Below are 21,814 nucleotides of genomic sequence, written 5' to 3'. Positions count from 1 at the left end.
CACAACATCTCCAACTACAACTACCACCACGTCTCCAACCACAACTAACACCACATCTCCAACTACTACTACAGAGCCAACTACGACCACATCCTCAACTACAACTACCACTACGACTCCAACTACCACCACATATCCAACCACAACTACCACGACATCTCCAACTACTACAACAGAGCCAACTACTACTATAGAGCCAACTACCACCACATCCCCAACTACAACTACCTCTCGACTCCAACTACTTCTACCACCACATCTCCAACTACTACTACAGAGCCAACTACCACCACATCTCCAACTACAACTACCACAACATCTCCAACTACAACTACCACCACGTCTCCAACCACAACTAACACCACATCTCCAACTACTACTACAGAGCCAACTACCACCACATCCCCAACTACAACTACCACTACGACTCCAACTACCACCACATATCCAACCACAACTACCACGACATCTCCAACTACTAATACAGAGTCAACTACTACTATAGAGCCAACTACCACCACATCCCCAACTACAACTACCTCTACAACTCCAACTACTTCTACCACCACATCTCCAACTACTACTACAGAGCCAACTACCACCACATCTCCAACCACAACTACCACAACATCTCCAACTACAACTACCACCACATCCCCAACTACAACTACCACCACGCTCTCCAACCACAACTACCACCACATGTCCAACTACTACTACAGAGCCAACTACCACCACATCCCCAACTACAACTACCACTACGACTCCAACTACCACCACATATCCAACCACAACTACCACGACATCTCCAACTTCTACTACAGAGCCAACTACTACTATAGAGCCAACTACCACCACATCCCCAACTACAACTACCTCTCGACTCCAACTACTTCTACCACCACATCTCCAACTACTACTATAGAGCCAACTACCACCACATCTCCAACCACAACTACTGCAACATCTCCAACTACAACTACCACCACATCCCCAACTACAACTACCACCACATCTCCAACCACAACTACCACCAAATCTCCAACTACTACTACAGAGCCAACTACCACCACATCCCCAACTACTACCACGACTCCAACTACCAGCACATCCCCAACTACAACTACAACTTCCACTATGACTCCAACTACCACCACATATCCAACCACATCTACCACCACTTCTCCAACTACTACTACAGAACCAACTACCACCACATCTCCAACTACCACCACATATTCAACCACAACTACCACCACATCTCCAACTGCTACTACAGGGCCAACTACCACCACATATCCAACTACAACTACCACTACGACTCCAACTACTTCTACCACGCCATCTACAACTGCAACTACCACCACATCTCCAACTACTACTCCAGAGCCAACTACCACCACATCTCCAACTACCACCACATATCCAACCACAACTACGACCACATCTCCAACTACTACTACAGAGCCAACTACAACCACATCCCCAACTACCACCACATCCCCAACTACCACCACATATCCAACTACCACCACATCTCCAACTACTACTACAGAGCCAACTACCACCACATCTCCAACCACAACTACTACTACAGGGCCAACTACCACCACATCCCCAACCACAACTACCACTACGACTCCAACCACTTCTACCACTACATTTACAACGACCACCACATCCCCAACTACCACTATGACTCCAACTACCACCACATATCCAACCACAACTACCACCACATCTCCAACTACTACTACAGAGCCAACTACGACCACATCTCCAACCACAACTACCACCACATCTCCAACTACTATTACAGGGCCAACTACCACCAAATCCCCAACTACAACTACCACTACGACTCCAACTACTTCTACCACTACATTTACAACTACTACTACAGAGCCAACTACCACCACATCTCCAACTACCACCACATATCAAACTACTACTACTGAGCCAACTACTACCACGACTCCAACTACCACCACATCTCCAACTACAACTACAACTACCACTACGACTCCAACTACCACCACATATCCAACTACTACTACTGAGCCAACTACCACCACATATCCAACCACAACTACCACCACATCTCCAACTACTACTACAGAGCCAACTACCATCACATCCCCAACTACAACTACCACCACATCCCCAACTACAACTACAACTACCACTACGACTCCAACTACTTCTACCACTACATTTACAACTACTACTACAGAGCCAACTACCACCACATCTCCAACTACCACCACATATCCAACCACAACTGCCACCACATCCTCAACTACTACCACGACTCCAACTACCACCACATCTCCAACTACAACTACCACTGCGACTCCAACTACCACCACATATCCAACTACTACTACTGAGCCAACTACTACCACGACTCCAACTACCACCACATCTCCAACTACTGCAACGACCCCAACTACCACTACCACCACATCCCCAACTACAACTACAACTACCACTACGACTCCAACTACTTCTACCACTACATTTACAACTACTACTACAGAGCCAACTACCACCACATCTCCAACTACCACCACATATCCAACCACAACTGCCACCACATCCTCAACTACTACCACTGCGACTCCAACTACCACCACATATCCAACTACTACTACTGAGCCAACTACTACCACGACTCCAACTACCACCACATCTCCAACTACTGCAACGACCCCAACTACCACTAGCACCACATCTCCAACTACAACTACTACCGTGACCCCAACTACAAGTACCACCACAACTCCAACTACCACCACCACCACCACTCCAACTACCACAAGTACAACCACAATGTCGCCATCTACTTGCATTCCAGAATTCAAATGTGAGTGGTCAGACTGGTATGATGTGCATGATCCTACAGATAAAAGTGACTGGGAAACATACAAAAACATCACAGATACTGGTCTTCAAATATGTAACAATATTGAAGGTATTGACTGTAGAGCAGTAAATTATCCTGACAAAACATTTAATGACTTTGTGGCTGAAACTGGCCAAGTTGTTACTTGTCAAAAGGACATTGGTTTAATATGTAAAGTAGAGGACCAGATCAGACCACCAAAAAAGTGTTTTGACTACAAGATCAAATTAAAATGTTGTGATGTGATATGTTCAACCACAACCACGTCTCCTACTACAACTACCACTACATCTCCAACTACCACTACGACTCCAACTCCATCTACCACCACATCTCCAAATACTACTACAGAGCCAACTACCACCACATCTCCAACCACAACTACCACCACATCTCCAACTACTACTACAGAGCCAACTACCACCACATCTCCAACTACTACAACTACCACCACATCTCCAACTACTACGACAGGGCCAACTACCACCACATCCCCAACTACAACTACCACTACGACTCCAACTACTTCTACCACCCCATCTACAACTACAACTACCACCACATCTCCATCTACTACTCCAGAGCCAACTACCACCACATCTCCAACTACCACCACATATCCAACCACAACTACCATCACATCTCCAACTACAACTACGGAGCCAACTACCACCACATCCCCAACTACAACTACAACTACCATTACGACTCCAACTACTTCTACCACCATATCTCCAACTACTACTACAGAGCCAACTACCACCACATATCCAACCACAACTGCCACCACATCCCCAACTACTACCACGACTCCAACTACCACCACATCTCCAACTACAACTACCACTACGACTCCAACTACCACCACAACTCCAACTACTACTACTGAGCCAACTACTACCACGACTCCAACTACCACCACATCTCCAACTACAACTACCACTATGACTCCAACTACCACCACATATCCTACCACAACTACCACCACATCTCCAACAACTTCTACAGAGCCAACTACCACCACATCCCCAACTACAACTACCACTACGACTCCAACTACCACCATATATCCAACCACAACTACCACCACATCTCCAACTACTACTACAGAGCCAACTACCACCACATCCCCAACTACAACTACCACTACGACTCCAACTACCACCATATATCCAACCACAACTACCACGACATCTCCAACTACTCCTACAGAGCCAACTACTACTATAGAGCCAACTACCACCACATCCCCAACTACAACTACCTCTACGACTCCAACTACTTCTACCACCACATCTCCAACTACTACTACAGGGCCAACTACCACCACATCTCCAACCACAACTACCACAACATCTCCAACTACAACTACCACCACATCCCCAACTACAACTACCACTACATCTCCAACTACTACTACAGAGCCAACTACCACCACATCTCCAACCACAACTACCACAACATCTCCAACTACAACTACCACCACGTCTCCAACCACAACTAACACCACATCTCCAACTACTACTACAGAGCCAACTACGACCACATCCTCAACTACAACTACCACTACGACTCCAACTACCACCACATATCCAACCACAACTACCACGACATCTCCAACTACTACAACAGAGCCAACTACTACTATAGAGCCAACTACCACCACATCCCCAACTACAACTACCTCTACGACTCCAACTACTTCTACCACCACATCTCCAACTACTACTACAGAGCCAACTACCACCACATCTCCAACTACAACTACCACAACATCTCCAACTACAACTACCACCACGTCTCCAACCACAACTAACACCACATCTCCAACTACTACTACAGAGCCAACTACCACCACATCCCCAACTACAACTACCACTACGACTCCAACTACCACCACATATCCAACCACAACTACCACGACATCTCCAACTACTAATACAGAGTCAACTACTACTATAGAGCCAACTACCACCACATCCCCAACTACAACTACCTCTACAACTCCAACTACTTCTACCACCACATCTCCAACTACTACTACAGAGCCAACTACCACCACATCTCCAACCACAACTACCACAACATCTCCAACTACAACTACCACCACATCCCCAACTACAACTACCACCACGTCTCCAACCACAACTACCACCACATCTCCAACTACTACTACAGAGCCAACTACCACCACATCCCCAACTACAACTACCACTACGACTCCAACTACCACCACATATCCAACCACAACTACCACGACATCTCCAACTTCTACTACAGAGCCAACTACTACTATAGAGCCAACTACCACCACATCCCCAACTACAACTACCTCTACGACTCCAACTACTTCTACCACCACATCTCCAACTACTACTATAGAGCCAACTACCACCACATCTCCAACCACAACTACTGCAACATCTCCAACTACAACTACCACCACATCCCCAACTACAACTACCACCACATCTCCAACCACAACTACCACCAAATCTCCAACTACTACTACAGAGCCAACTACCACCACATCCCCAACTACTACCACGACTCCAACTACCAGCACATCCCCAACTACAACTACAACTTCCACTATGACTCCAACTACCACCACATATCCAACCACATCTACCACCACTTCTCCAACTACTACTACAGAACCAACTACCACCACATCTCCAACTACCACCACATATTCAACCACAACTACCACCACATCTCCAACTGCTACTACAGGGCCAACTACCACCACATCCCCAACTACAACTACCACTACGACTAAAACTACCACCACATATCTAACCACAACTACCACCACATCTCCAACTACTACAACAGGGCCAACTACCACCACATCCCCAACTACAACTACCACTACGACTCCAACCACAACTACCACCACATCTCCAACTACTACTACAAAGCGAACTACCACCACATCCCCAACTACAACTACGACTCCAACTACCACCACATATCCAACCACATCTACCACCACATCTCCAACTACTACTACAGAACCAACTACCACCACATCTCCAACTACCACCACATTTTCAACCACAACTACCACCACATCTCCAACTACTACTACAGGGCCAACTACCACCACATCCCCAACTACAACTACCACCACATCTCCAACTACTACAACAGGGCCAACTACCACCACATCCCCAACTACAACTATCACTACGACTCCAACCACAACTACCACCACATCTCCAACTACTACTACAAAGCCAACTACCACCACATCCCCAACTACTACCACGACTTCAACTACCAGCACATCCCCAACTACAACTACAACTACCACCACGACTCCAACTACCACCACATATCCAACCACATCTACCACCACTTCTCCAACTACTACTACAGAGCCAACTACCACCACATCTCCAACTACCACCACATATGCAACCACAACTACCACCACATCTCCAACTACTACTACAGGGCCAACTACCACCACATCCCCAACTACAACTACCACTACCACTCCAACTACCACCACATATCCAACCACAACTACCACCACATCTCCAACTACTACAACAGGGCCAACTACCACCACATCCCCATCTACAACTACCACTACGACTACAACTACCACCACATATCCAACCACAACTACCACCACATCTCCAACTACTACTACAGAGCCAACTACCACCACATATTCAACTACTACTACAGAGCCAACTACCACCACATATCCAACTACTACTACAGAGCCAACTACCACCACATCCCCAACTACAACTACCACCACATCTCCAACCACAACTACCACCACATCTCCAACTACTACTACAGAGCCAACTACCACCACATCCCCAACTACTACCACGACTCCAACTACCAGCACATCCCCAACTACAACTACAACTACCACCACGACTCCAACTACCAACACATCCCCAACTACAACTACAACTACCACCACGACTCCACCTACCACCACATATCCAACCACATCTACCACCACATCTCCAACTACTACTACAGAGCCACCTACCACCACATCTCCAACTACCACCACATATCCAACCACAACTACCACCACATCTCCAACTACTACTACAGGGCCAACTGCTACCACATCCCCAACTACAACTACCAGTACGACTCCAACTACCACCACATATCCAACCACATCTACCACCACATCTCCATCTACTACTACTGAGCCAACTACCACCACATCCCCAACTCCAACTACCACCACATCTCCAACTACTACTACAGAGCCAACTACCACCACATCCTCAACTACTGCCACGACTCCAACTACCACCACATATCCAACCACAACTACCACCACATCTCCAACTACAATAACCGTGCCAACTGCAACCCCAACCCTGACTTCTTTGACAGTAGCAACACCAACAACAACAAAGAAAGTGGACTGCCCAGACTGGGGTGTTTCAGTAAGACCCTTTATTTATCACATAAAAATGTTTTCAATAACTTTGTATTTAAAGAGACATATCTATTTTGACACGGTGGCACGGTGGTTAGCACTGTTGCCGCACAGCAAGAAGGTCCTGAGTTCAATTCCACCATCAGGCCGGGGTCTTTCTGTGTGGAGTTTGCATGTTCTCCCCGTGTTTGCGTGGGTTCTCTCCGGTACTCCGGCTTCCTCCCACCGTCCAAAGACATGCAGCTTGTGGGGATAGGTTAATTGGATAATCCAAATTGCCACTAGGTGTAAATGTGTGAGTGAATGTGAGTGCGAATGGTTGTTCGTCCCTGTGTGTTAGCCCTGTGACAGACTGGCGACCTGTCCAGGCGTGCCCGCCTCCCGCGCCCTATGACAGCTGGGATAGGCTCCAGCGCCCCCCGCGACCCTGAAAAGGATAAGCGGAAGCGAATGGATGGATGGATGGATGGATATCTATTTTGACTTATTTAGTAACTAACTTCATTCTTGCTTTTTGTGCTGTTTTCTTGAAGCAAAATGAGACCTTCTATTTTTGCAACTGCACCATGGCCAGATGCATAGAGAACAACACAATAGAAATTATTCCATATGAATGTCCCCCTCTGCAAAACATAACTTGCACCAATGGAAAGGAACCAGTCCTTGTGTATGATGAGTACTACTGCTGTCAATATTATACTTGTGACTGTAAGTTATTCTGTAGTTAAAAAGATTTATTCCATTCATGTTATTTTTTCCTACCTTAAATATTTTTTCTCTCTTTTAGGTGTATGTGAAGGGTGGGGAGATCCACATTACATCACATTTGATGGACTTTTCTACAGTTATCAAGGAAACTGCACTTATGTTTTGATGAAAGAGATTTTACCAATACATAACTTGGAGATTTATATTGACAATATCTTTTGTGATCCAACTGAAGACGTTTCTTGTCCACGATCAATAACAGTGGCATATGTATCACAAGTCATTACACTCATTAATCATAATCTTATTGGAGCTGCACAATTGGAGGTGAAGTTGGATATATTATTTTATTGTATTTTTCTTCAAAATAAGAGAAGATGGATTATTTTTATAGTATATTTTTACATATGGTGCAATTATTCTTTTGTAGGCACTGAAAAATGGAGAAAGTTTAAACCTACCTTATTCTCAACAAGGTGTTAAGATTGTGAATTCAGGTCTGAACCTGATTTTAGAGATTCCTCGACTAAAAGTAGTTATTACATTTGGAATAACTGGCTTCAGCGTAACCCTTCCATTCCAGTACTTTGGCAAAAACACACAGGGCCATTGTGGTAAGAACGTTACCTAAAGTGGTCATATTTTTCAACCCTTAGTTTGAGGTTACACTGCAATAATATTTTTTTTTTTATTACTACTGTCAGGAACATGCAACAATAACCAGGCTGATGACTGCATGTTGCCTGGAGGTAAGCTGGTGGAAAGCTGTGCAGTGATGGCTGACTTTTGGCCTGTTGAAGACCCTTACAAACCTAACTGCTCAACACCACCAGCATTACCTACCAGTGCACCTGAACCACCACCTACCTTAGCTCCATGCAAACCAGACTCCATGTGTGACCTGCTTAAAAGCAGGTAAACATTATCTGATCTATCCCAACACTGTATTCCTGTACCATTAACAGTTCACAATTCAAAACTGAATATATATTTTTTTGTTTCTTTTTTTAAACAGTCTCTTTGCAGAGTGCCATCCGTTTGTCTCTCCAGAAAATTTCTACAGAGGTTGTGTATTTGATAGCTGTCATGTTTCCAACCCAACAGTGGAGTGCACAAGTTTACAGACTTATGCTGCAGCCTGTGCTCAGGCTGGAGTTTGCATTTACTGGAGGAACCACACCAAACTGTGTGGTAAGCAACCCCTCATCATTTTGTCAATGTTTTGGATTGTTTGGAATCCAAGTGACAATTTGTCAGCATGTATGTTAAAGCCAAAACACAAAACAATGAAGTTCTTTTCTTCATCATCAGCTGGTGAATGCCCATCAGGCAAAGTTTACAAGCCTTGTGGTCCTGTAGAACAGCCAACCTGTGAAGACAAGTACGTTTTTGCAAAACTATGCAAAAGCAGGTCCTATGACCATAACAGAATGTGGCAATAAATATGTTTATAGTGGCAACAAGTGAAAGGGAGACTGTGTATTAACTTACGTGAATTGTTTCAATGTAACTTGTTTTATAGTCCCAGTGAACCAACTATGAACTACACTACTGAGGGCTGCTTTTGTCCTGATGGAATGAAACTTTTTAACCAGGAGTCTAGAATATGTGTTGAAAAATGTGGTGAGTATTTTTTTTTTAATATTTTTAATATATTTAATATTTAATTTACTACTACTGACCCCCAAAAGTTGATTCTGTCCATCTAGATGTATCGTTTTCAGTGGGAGAAACATTTCGTCATCGAAGTGACTTCTTCAGTCTCGCCTGACTGCAGGTTTCCCAAACCTTATAAACAGTACATTTGCACAATGACTGGCCTCACAGCCAACTAAATGAACAACGGGCTGTGTGGTCAGTTCCTTGATCATTAATATGCAATATGTCATGACCATTGATCAACAAGCACTGATGAAAGCCCATTGATCAAAGACTATTGATCAAAGTGACGAAACGTTTCTCCCATTAAAAAGGCTACATCCAGATGAACAGAATCAAATTTGATGAGTGACCATGCATCAAGACAAACTACTACTGACTTAACTACATGATATAGATTTGTTGAGTTTTTGTTTTCTATTTTTTAATTTTCTAATAGGATGTCTTGATCCTGAGGGCATTCCTCGTGAGGTGAGCATGTTTTTATTTTAAACTTTAATTCAATTCAACTCAAATTTATTTATACAGTGCCAAATCATAACAACAGCCACCTCAAGGTGCTATATGTATAGACCCTACAATAATGCATACAGAGAAAAACCCAACAATCATATGACCCCCAATGAGCAAGCAATTTGGCAACAGTGGGAAGGAAAAACTCCTTTTTAACAAGATGAAACCCCGAGCAGAACAAGTCTCAGGGAGAGGCGGCCAACTTTTGCAACTGGTTGGGGGTGAGAGAAGGAAGACAGGACAAGACATGCTGCAGAAGAGAGCAAGAGATTAATAACAAGTATGATTCAATGCAGAAAGGTCTATCAATACATAGTGAGTGAGAAAGGTGACTGAAGAAGAAATACTCAGTGCATCAGATAGTGTCTGTCTTCTGAATCCAAACTGGAAGCTGGTTCCACAGAAGAGGGGCCTGAAAGCTAAAGGGTATCCATCCCATTGTACTATTGAATACTCTAGGAACCACAAGTAAGCCTGCAGTGCCAGAGCAAAGTGCTCTAATGGGGTGATAAACTTTAAATCTCTATTGTTTACTTACAAGAGACAAATAATTCATTGTTGTGATTTATTCTTTCAGTTCAATGAAAGATTTGAGTACAAATGCCAGGACTGCATCTGTGAAGAATCCACCAAGACTGTGACTTGCAAGCCTAAGGTGTGCCCACCACCAGCCACTACAGACTGCTCTACTCCTGGGTTTGTCCTTGTCAACCAGACCAATCCATCCGACCCCTGCTGTTCTATCTATGTTTGCCGTAAGAAATGTAGTTTCAAAGTACATTTCATTTTTCCAGATTGTTATTTGATTGTGGTAATTTCTCACGGTGACATAATCTCTGCAGAATGTCAAGCTAACACCTGCCCAGTCACCAATATGAACTGTCCAATTGGATATAAGCCAGTTGTCAGTGTCCCTGTGGGAAAATGCTGTCCAGAACATACATGTGGTAAGTTCATGAACATCTATCTATTTATCTGTCCTGATGGTATTGGAGCACTAGGTGTAGTGACTGCCAAGCTAGGCAAGTCGCTCAAGCAGATCCTAGGAACAGCATTGGAGATCTCTGTCCAGATGAGCGCAGTCCTAGGAACAGCTAAGATACTGCACAGGACCCTCAAGCTCCCAGGCCTCTAGTAGAGGACCCGAGCTTGAAGGATTGACCGCCCGCAGGGGCGAGGGGGGAATTTACATATATATATATATATATATATATATGTGTGTGTGTGTGTAACACTTTCATGCAATTCACCTCATCTTCGTCTGCCTCTTTCCTAGAACCTAAAAGAGTTTGTGTTCACAGAGAAACTGAATACCAGGTAAATAAGAAGCAGAAAATATGTTATTTTCTCACCTTTTTTTATCTTTAAGGATGCACATAATTATGTATGGCTTTTTTTATCTTTATTTACCAGCCTGGATCTTCAGTTCCTGTGATTGCATGTCAGGATTGTACCTGTTCCAATGAGATGGACCCAAAATCTGGTCTATTAAAAATAATTTGTGTGTTTCAACAATGTAAAGAAAGCTGCGAACTGGTATGAAACAATAAAGCAGTGAATTCCACCATACATCCCAGTTTTTTTCCTTTGGTGGCTTTAGTGTGTCACTTGCTAGATTGGGCTTCACAAGCTAAACGTGCCATCTCTCTCGGTGTCTCACAGGGATATGGATATGTGGAAACTGATTCAGATGAATGCTGCGGGAAGTGTGTACAGACACACTGTGTTGTCAACATTAATGGAACCAAACAACTTTTGACTGTAAGCTGTTTAGAACTTCATGTGTTAATTCATCTAAGCCAAACAAGCAATATGTGTTGATTTATGTATTAAATAAATACTACTAAGTTTGTGTGGATTTTTGTATACATCTATCTCACTGCTTTCTAGCAAGGAGAAACCTGGTCACCACCGGGGAATAAGTGTGAACATTACACCTGTGTCAAGAATGGTGAGACTTTAACAGCAAGTCATTCACAGACTGTCTGCCCACCATTCCAAGAGAGCAACTGCCAACCTGTAAGTATGCTTTTAAAAATTTATCTTCACTGATTGACTGTATCTGTCTGAAATGAAATGAAACAAATTTTGTTAATGTTGTATATTTTCCTCGTTAGGAAACAATTCAAACTGCAGCAAATGGTTGTTGCAAAATTTGTGAGTATAACATTTTGATATATAATATTTTAATCAGGGGTAGCACAGTGGCGTGGTGGATAAAATTGTTGCCTCACAGCAGGAAGGGACTTGTTTTGAATCCACCATCTATCCGGGGTCTTTCTGTGTGGAGTTTGCATGTTCCCCTAATGCCTGCATGTGTTCTCTCCGGGTACTCCATCTTCCTCCAATAGTCCAAAGACATGGAGTTAGTGGAGTTAGGTTAACTGTTGATTCTAAATTCCCCATAGGTGTGAATTTAACTGTGAACGGCTGTCTGTTGGTGTTAGCCCTATGACAGAGTGTCGACCTGTCCAGGATGTACCTGCCTTTCAGCCTATGACATCTGGATAAGCGGAACAGTATGGATGGATGGATTTACATTAAATAGAAATAAAAGAAACTAACTCAATTTTTTTTTGTAAAAGGTGTGGAGAAGGAGAAGGGATGCAAGTTAATGTCCATGAAAACCCATATTACATTCAACGGTTGTCAGTCTGCCCAGGAGGTAGAGATGCCATATTGTGAAGGATCCTGCAACACTTACACCATGTAAGGATAACCTTAGTATTATCTCATATTTCCCTGGAAAGTTACAAAAAGTGTTACTTTACACTTTGAGTATATTAATAATCCTGTCCCCCGCTGTCTTTAGGTACTCTGAAGCAGCAGCAGCTATGGAACATTCCTGCTCATGCTGTAAGGAGATAAACTTCAGCAATCGCACTGCTGACCTGATCTGCCTGAATGGAGACACGGTCCCCTACACATACATGTATGTGGAGCAGTGTGGGTGTACCAAGACGGACTGCACCAGAGCTGGACATCATGTTCGCAGGAAGAGAAGCTTCACACTGCTGTGATGAAACAGTCCATCTCTTCACAGATGTGGCATACAATTGTTTCTTCCCATATTTTCTTAAAAATCATTATATATCTTACAAAGTAATTCCTATTGTAGTTTGAGTATTGATCTGCTGATCAAAATAAAAAAAATTGCACCTCAGTTCATGTCTCATCTCTTCCATCTTCTTTTTTTCTACTAAAACAAAATCTAAACTTTTATTTTGTGTTTACATCACAAAAACCCTAAATGTACTTTCTTGTTCTCTGCAATAACATTAAAGTATAGCCAGCTGGGTTTAAAAAAAAAAAAAAACAGAATAAAGTTGGCAATGTGAAATTTCAAAATAAAAAGACCAGGAGAATCTGCATTTTGACTGTTCTTGGTGAAGCAGTAATAAGTACAAATAGGAAAGAGTGGAGATGTGCTTCTGGACTGTAGATATAGATACATAATATGAACACACTTTCATTAAAATCACTAAAAACATGGAGTATTTGAAAAGTGGTAGGGGTGAAACAATAAGCTGTTACAGTATTAGTAAGTATAAGAATGAAACAAAAAAGAATTCAGTAATAATGCTTCTTATCTGCTTGGATGTCAGTGATGATTGCTGGCCACATAGATGTGATTGAGTTACAGATTGTTAAGCTTCAGTGATACAGTTGGTGTTTATTTCAAAGCAGTTATACAGGATGAAAAAAGACGCTAGAATGATGAGAGAGCCAGAGTTTCCATTACTTTGAATTCTGCTTTGACAACAAACCAAAGACATGCTTTACCTTGCTATTTTACCACAGCCAGTCCACTTATGTAGATGGAAACATGAATCCTATTTATTTTTAGAATTTAATTAATTATTTTTAAAAATATTGGATACAAACATTCTATCACTTCAGTCCTTTATTGATCAAATCAGATCAATTTGAAATTATTATTATGAAAGTATTCTAAATTTATATACAATTTTTATCTGAATCCAGATACAATATTTTCAGCTTCTTATATTTAACGGCTTCACTGCATGCAGATAAGTGAATAAACTGTAGACTAGTTACAATGATTTAGTACGTAGTAAACATAAAAAATAAGTGAAGAAGAACTTTAAGATTTGTGCTTTAATTTGTAAATCAATCAAATATAGCAACACACCTCTGCAATGCAAATTAGTATAACTTTTGAGAAGGTTACTAAAACAACCAGAATACCTTAATAATCCATAAGGAATTTGTGTAAATAATAATGATGAATACTTAAGAAAAACTGAAGTCTGGAATAGTTCAACCTATGTTTAGTGTCTGTTTGGGAGCTTCAGGGTTGTTTGGGGCTTTTTGTTTTGTTTTGTTTTTGTTTGTTTTTTTAGAATAAGCTGAAGCAATTGCAAAGACTTTACACCTTTCTTTTTACATATATATTAGGAGCCAGCAGAGTAGGCCAGTGCATTTAGCTACTTGTAAATAATGAACACCCTCTGCTGGGTATACAAGAACATGGCACAAATAACTGTCTGATGCTATAAGATTTCATTTTCCTTCCATCAATCCGTTTTCTTTGCTGCTTGTCCAACCAGGCTGGAAACCATTCCCAGCCAAAACTGGGTAAAAGCCGTGGGTACACCAGTCCATAACCAGTCTAAAACACAGAAATAGACAACTACACACTCACACTCTCACAACTACAGTCAGTTTAGCATCACCAGTTAATCTCATACACATGTCTTTGTACTCTGGGTGGAAATTAGAGTGATGTTAGCAAATTTTCAGACTCAGCTTTATTGTCATTCAGCTATTTGAAATGATGAACAGTTACGTGGGTCTCAGTATATGCAGTATGCTACTAAACACAAGGCAGTATAACTAACTAGGTGAAAAACTAAAATAAACACACAACTAAGTGCTGAAATATGCTAATAAATAGTGTTCACACACACACACACAAACCTGTGTTTAAATGGAGCACTCAATTAAGTAAATGTTTTGGGGATTTTTGGAGGCTCTAGCTGCTTTGGATACTCATGTAACCTGTTTCTCATCCAAGCACACTAACCATGAATTGTATTTGCTAAAGTCTGTTTCCTCAGTACTTCATCTGGGGTTCTGGAGTACAAACTGAAAATACCAAGGTAATTTGAATGTTGTCAAACAAATACTCAGGTGAGAGCTCCTCCAAGGGCAAATATGAGCTGGCAGTAAGAACAAGGAAGGAAGATCAAGTTCTCAGAAGCAGCATGCACTGTGTTTATTCAGGGAGGACAAATGATTACACTGAAGCAGTTTTGGTCACTAGGACAGCTGCACACTTAATCCACAAAGATATATTACTATTTAAGTTCCAACACCTTTGATCATCCTGTAAAACCTACTGTCTGGCACTTTTAACTGTCACTAAGACAGTAGTGTGTCAGATTGCAACACAGGCTTTAAATTAGAGACATAGCAGTAATGTGATAAAACTCTATGCGAGATACTGTGAAATGTAGAGTAGAGTTTCATAGTCCATGTTAAATAATAATAAATCAATAACAGATAATCTGTTGTGATGTGTTAGCACTTAAATGTTAAATGTTTTACTGCATCTGTTTTTGACTACAGTACTTTAAAGAAAACCTAACCTCTAAAGCAAAAGGCAACCTGGCTAAATGCATAATGCATAATGCAAGTTTTAAATGATTTTGTGATTTAAAGAAATGTAATTCTTAAATCACCAATGTGAAAACGTAACCGCCTCTTTTTATCGGTCTCTCATCACTCTGTAATTTTAGGCACATATATTTATAAAACCTATTCGGCTTTAATTTAAACTGTAACTGGATCATAAAAACTAAGTGTATAGAGTCACCAGTCAAATCTAATGAAAACCACTAAAAGAAACTTTTTAAATTATTATTATTTTTTTTTTTTTTTTTTAATTCATTTGGCGTTCCACCGTCTTTTCTGTTACACAAATCTCCCAAGTATTTAAACCCAGATTTCTAACAGTATCATGTCTTCGCATCGTAACATCTCTGGTCCAGTTCAGCAAAGAAATTAGTAGAGACGGGCCCTGGTGTGCAAGACTGGCTACAGCTGCACCTGGCAATCAAAGCAGCCTTGCCTCTAACTTTAAGCTTGAACAGTATCCAAATCAGTGAATTCACCCATCGTTTAGTTGTTACTGTTCAAAAGCTGTAGAAATGCATTTTAATTGTTAATGTGGGCATTTCACCATAGGAGTCTGTGGGATTTAGTTTCTCCACTTTGGAGTCAATGTCAAACAGCCTTTCCAGGACCTGCGTTTCTAGCACTTCCGTGTAGACATTTCTGCTTGACTAAATTTTCTGAGTTAAAGCCAGCTGATCTGTTTGCTTTGAGTCAGACCAAGAGTTTCTGTTTTCATTAAAGCATGCAAAGACAACAGTGCATGTGCTGCTATAACACACGAAAACCAAACATTGTCTACTTTGACATGTTTTTGGGAAAGGTTTTGTTGACACAATTAACATTTGCTCTGGTAAAACAAGCAGTTCATTGTTTCTGACCTTAAAAAAAATAGGTACATGGGCAAGAGATAGTCATTATTTATTATGATTATTGTTTAATCTAAAAGATATCAGGTGATCATGTAGGACTTATTTTGAATGTGAGTCTATAATCTTGATATAATATTTATTATTTAAACTGTTTTACCAAAATCCAGATAAACTTAGTGTTAATTAAAAAGAAATTATACCTCGTATTACTGCAGCTGCAGAAAATGTAGGCAAGTTATATTAGTATGAAATACTGAAAAGGGTGCTTTGATATAGGCTTGGGCTGGACATTTGTCTTGGTTTACGCTTTCCAAGGCACATGAGAAGTTTAGGGTCATAAATAAATACTCTTAATCCGAAAATGAAAAGGTTACATGTAGGGGTTAAAGTGGGATTTAGCAGGTGGGGGAACTCTAAGGTGACTGTAGTGTGAGGGAAAAATATCCCTTAGAAATAAGTCGCATACTAATATGTATTGTTAACTCCACTTTATATTAAAATGTGTACAAATTGTGGTCAGCTGACCTGTGACGCTGCTCTTTGTGGATTTAGCCAACTGAATTCAACATGACATAAGCAGATATCTCATGCCTACACAGTATAAAGCTAGTATAAAATGTCAAATTTGGCGAGTAAACCTTATCAGCATTAAATACATGTCTGCTACACTTAATGCATCCTAATACTAACCATGTACACCCCATCCTTTGTATTACACAATTATTATTATATATTCACAAAAACAAAACTCTGCACTATATCATATACAGTTCCAATATTTGATTAAAAAAATAATTAGGACTTTAAGTAAGTTTATCAAATGTCACGTACAGTGCAGTTACCTTTGAAAAAAACAAACAAAAAAAACCCCTACTCATCTTCCTGTCTTTTCCTGTCTTTCATACATCTTACTCTGCCAGTGTCAGGCCTTATTGTTATTTTCACTCTCTACACAATAGAGGCACAGTAGCTACATTTACTTATCTAAATCTTAAAAGTTTATGTTTGGTGAAATCTGCTGAGCTGCTGAGATTGAAAAGATTAAAATGTTAGTCTGATTATGTTCGCCCTATTTTGTAGAGCTAGATAGAATTAGCTATTATAAACACAACTTTGGGCATCTGCATCATAAACACGCCACAGGGATTACAAGTTAAAAACAATGTGTTGGAGGTGTAAGCGGGCTTTGGCATGCCATTATTTTCCTATTTCGGAGTAAATATCTCTGTGCTGTAAACCTTACTGTGTATAACCTGCCTATCAGGTTTCATTCTCACTCGTAATTCAACCAATGATGAATGCAAGAGTCTTGTAGTCACTCACTTGTAATCACAGGAGGTTGTTGTTGCTAGCACCAGCCGTGGAAAGGTGCAAGAGGAGGGACAGAAGTCTCAACAACAGTGAGGAAAAGAGAGGAAGGTGAAAATAATGTGGTTAGAGCCGAGATAATTAGGAAGCAAGAGATTCAAGGATTCAGGTAAAATCAACGGCTAATTATACCATGAGCCACTCTTAATACCTAAAGTGTAGCTTTTGACTGTCATACACTTGAAGTGCAACAACTGTACCAACCCGATGAAGTTTTTTTTTTTTAAAGGAATTTATAACATAATATGTATATGCATGAAAAATATACACCACCAGTCAAAAGTTTTAGAACACCTCAATTTTCATATTTTTGTTGAAAATTATGAAGTTTAATATCTCTCACTCTGAAATGAAAGCATAGTAGAAAAAAAGAGAGAAAGCAATTGAATCATGAAATTAATTTTTTAGACCAAAATGTATTATAAACTTTTGACTTATCAAAGTAGCCACCTTTGGCAGATATACCAGCTGAACACACCCGTGGCATTCTTTCTACAATAGAAGTCAAATATTCTTCAGAAAGTTTTCCCGTAAATGTGTTGCACTTGTCGGTTGCTTTGCTTTCACTCTTTTGTCCAGTTCATTCCAAACCAGCTCGATGGGGTTTAAATCTGGAGACAGTGCTGGCCACTCCATGTTTTTAAGCTTACCATTATGTTCTTTTTTTCCAGAGTTAGTTCTGGCATAGCTCGGACTTATGTTTTGGGGTCATTATCTTGTTGTAGGTTGAACCCCTGACCAACTAGATGCATCGCAGAGGGTATTGCATGACACTGCAGAATGCTTTGGTAGCTGTTTTGGTTCAGGGTGCCTCTCACTCTGTACCAGTCACCGGCCCTGGATTCAGCAAAACAGCCCCAGACCATCATACTTCCTCCTCCAGGTTTGACAGTTGATGCCTCACACTGTGGACCCATCCTTTTGCTTTGTCTTATTCTGACATCTTAGCAATGGCTTTCTTACTGCAACTTATCCTGTCAAATCTGAGACTTGCTTACTACGACCACTATTAAGCTGTGCTTGAAGCTGTTGTCCGGTGAGCTGCCTATCACGGAAGCTGTTAATGCCCAGAAACTTGTCCTTTGACTCAGTTGTGGCTTTGGGTCTGCCAGACCTCTTTCTGTCAGAGCTTGCCCCAGTTTCTGAGTGCATTTTGATGGTGAAGGAAATTGTATTCAAGGACAACTTGACTTTCTTTGTATTTTCTCCATAGGAAAGACCTACATTTTTAACTGTTATAGTGGTCTGTCTCTCTTCCATTGTTAATTACTTTTTTTCACCATTTTTTTGGACCAACACACTACTTTCTGCTGTACAATACTGTTCAACTGATGCTGACGAGGGAATGGTACCACAGTGTGTTCCAACACCGCTTTCATAAAGACACAGTAAGTAATCCAGAAAAGTTGGAAAACTTGTAGAAATTAGTAGCACCAGCTTCCAAGGCTTAATCAACCTCTATCACTGCAGAACAGCTCTAAATTGTTGTTGTTGTTGTTGTTTTCAGGGAACCCTATTCTGTTCCCTGAAAAAGGCCTTTTGTATAATTCTGCAATGTTCATTATTTTTCAGTTTTGGATAACCCTACCTTTTTTTAACCTCTGGCAGTTTACCAATTACCTTTGTACCATTTCAAGCTATTCATTTGATTCGAACTGCTTTTGCAGTGAACTACTTCAAATAATTTAATTGCAATAAATAACTGAAAAAATTGGGGTCTTCTAAAACTTTTAACCAGTAGTCTATAGATGAAGACCTATTTATTTATTTAGTCCCAGTCCTGTACTTTCCAGTGATGGTGTTTGCATAAGCATAAATGATCCAGGTTAACTTACACAAGTTAGAATGTGCATTTAGTGTTAAGCTGCCAGTGTGTAATTAAACTACGGGGCGCTCTGTGGTTTTAGTTCTTTTAGACCTGTCCTCTGCCTTCGATACAGTTGATCACGACATCCTCCTTTCAAGGCTTGAACATGTAGTTGGTCTTAAAGGCAAAGTACTTTCATGGTTTAAATCATACTTAACTGAGAGGTCTTTCTCTGTCTCTATGGGGAATCATTCCTCCCCCTCCGCACCCCTCCGTTGTGGTGTGCCCCAGGGGTCTGTGTTAAGTCCTACGCTGTTCTCTTTATATTTGCTACCCCTGGGACAAATTTTCAGAAATCATAATATTTCTTTCCATTGTTATGCGGATGATATCCAAATCTACTTCCCACTGGATTTGGATCTCCAGTCCCCGCTATTGCCGTTACTCAACTGCTTGTGTGATGTTAGAGACTGGCTACTGCACAACTCCCTCACCCTTAATGAAAACAAAACAGAAATTATCATCTTTGACAGTCACATGCCCTTGAAACAGCTATCGGAGACCTTAGGATCCTATGCCAGTCATCTATCGTCTACTGTCAGGAACCTTGGAGTAGTGTTGGATAGTTCCCTCAAATTAGATAAGCAAGTGGCTGCAGTGGTGAAAACCAGCTTCTACCAACTGCGCCAAATTTCTAAAGCAATGCCCTACCTACGACACAATGACCTTGAAAAGCTCATTCATGCTTTCATAACTTCAAGATTGGACTACTGTAATTCTCTTTATTTAGGCCTCCAACTTTCCCTCATCCAACGCCTGCTTTGGGCACGTCTGGGTGCCCAAAGTGCCCTTTTGTTAAGGCAATTTTTTTTTTAATTTTAAATTTTTTTTTTAAATGTGTGTGTGCGTGTGGAGTCCTGTCTGTGCCCCTCAACAATAATATTTAACTATTAATCACATTTTTGCTAAATAAAAGGATCTGGCTTGCATCAGTCACATGATCACCATTAACCAATGATCGCCCTTGACGGCAGAACGCGCTGGTTACGAGCCGGGAACGAGCTCACAAAGAGCACGCGCATTTTTTGCGGTCCGGAGCTGTAGGAGAAACACAAATTAACTCAGAGACACAGACTGATGCGACAAAACCAGTAAGTAGGTGTACAGCGTACACTGTAGTCTAAAGCACACAGGAGTATTAGCTTGTTACGTACACGTTGGTAAGCTGTCTTGTGGCAACTGACGAACTGAAACAAATGAGCGTGCTGTGTGTGCAACAGCGCGACAAACTTTACCTGTCCTTTTATTAACTGCACAAGTAGTGCTGGTCATAGCTGCTGGCTCACTGGGTAAGGCTGTCATGGGTCTGTAGCTCTGTCCGCCGTTTTAGGGAACATATTTAGTTTTAAAGTAAGTTACAGGGCTTTTCCTGCCTTTCTGGAGAGCTTATATTTCACTTAAAACGATCTAATATGCATGTCCAAATAATTATGGATTATTATAATTATAATATTTTAAAAAACACACTGTATTTTAAAGAACATACATTAAGAAACAGATTATATTAGATTTATATTTTAAATAAGACAAAATGCTGATTTTACAGCAGCAAAATTATTGTATCTCTACAGTTTAAAAATGTAATAAGCTTTCTTCCTGCACAGAGTGGATAGTGAAACAAATGGAATCATCATAAATACATTATTATAAATTTATTATTTTTTTTCCCTCATTGCTTTATTATTGTAGCTCTAGTAATAAATAATAAGGGAAGGATTCTGGATCAGCACCATGATGGAAACTTGTGCCCACAGTATATACAGTATTCTGAAGAAGGTCTAAAATGTCACTGTGTGTGCATGCATGTGTGTGTTTATGTATATGGATTTTGAATTATTACTCATAATATAACA

The 21,814-nt window shown here is 40.9% G+C and overlaps 1 protein-coding gene across 1 annotated transcript in view; it reads left to right on the top strand.

Annotated features, from left to right (window-relative positions):
* Positions 1 to 13,380, top strand: part of LOC116318367 (mucin-2-like) — a 28,945-nt gene extending 15,565 nt beyond the window's left edge. The window contains 21 exon segments of the mRNA XM_039614178.1: positions 75 to 195; positions 1,531 to 4,063; positions 4,682 to 6,333; positions 6,658 to 7,344; positions 7,871 to 8,045; positions 8,125 to 8,372; positions 8,476 to 8,659; positions 8,750 to 8,960; positions 9,061 to 9,236; positions 9,357 to 9,426; positions 9,568 to 9,668; positions 10,144 to 10,175; positions 10,795 to 10,972; positions 11,060 to 11,164; positions 11,494 to 11,534; positions 11,631 to 11,753; positions 11,880 to 11,978; positions 12,108 to 12,236; positions 12,335 to 12,374; positions 12,803 to 12,926; positions 13,030 to 13,380. Coding sequence (XP_039470112.1) covers positions 75 to 195; positions 1,531 to 4,063; positions 4,682 to 6,333; positions 6,658 to 7,344; positions 7,871 to 8,045; positions 8,125 to 8,372; positions 8,476 to 8,659; positions 8,750 to 8,960; positions 9,061 to 9,236; positions 9,357 to 9,426; positions 9,568 to 9,668; positions 10,144 to 10,175; positions 10,795 to 10,972; positions 11,060 to 11,164; positions 11,494 to 11,534; positions 11,631 to 11,753; positions 11,880 to 11,978; positions 12,108 to 12,236; positions 12,335 to 12,374; positions 12,803 to 12,926; positions 13,030 to 13,237 — 7,237 coding nt within the window. The 3' untranslated portion in view covers positions 13,238 to 13,380.
* Positions 13,381 to 21,814: the final 8,434 nt, after the last annotated feature.

This window comes from Oreochromis aureus, linkage group 7, assembly GCF_013358895.1.
Source record: "Oreochromis aureus strain Israel breed Guangdong linkage group 7, ZZ_aureus, whole genome shotgun sequence".
NCBI lineage: Eukaryota > Metazoa > Chordata > Actinopteri > Cichliformes > Cichlidae > Oreochromis > Oreochromis aureus.
Note: the sequence above shows the minus strand (reverse complement) of the source record. Positions and strands in the feature narration are given on the sequence as shown.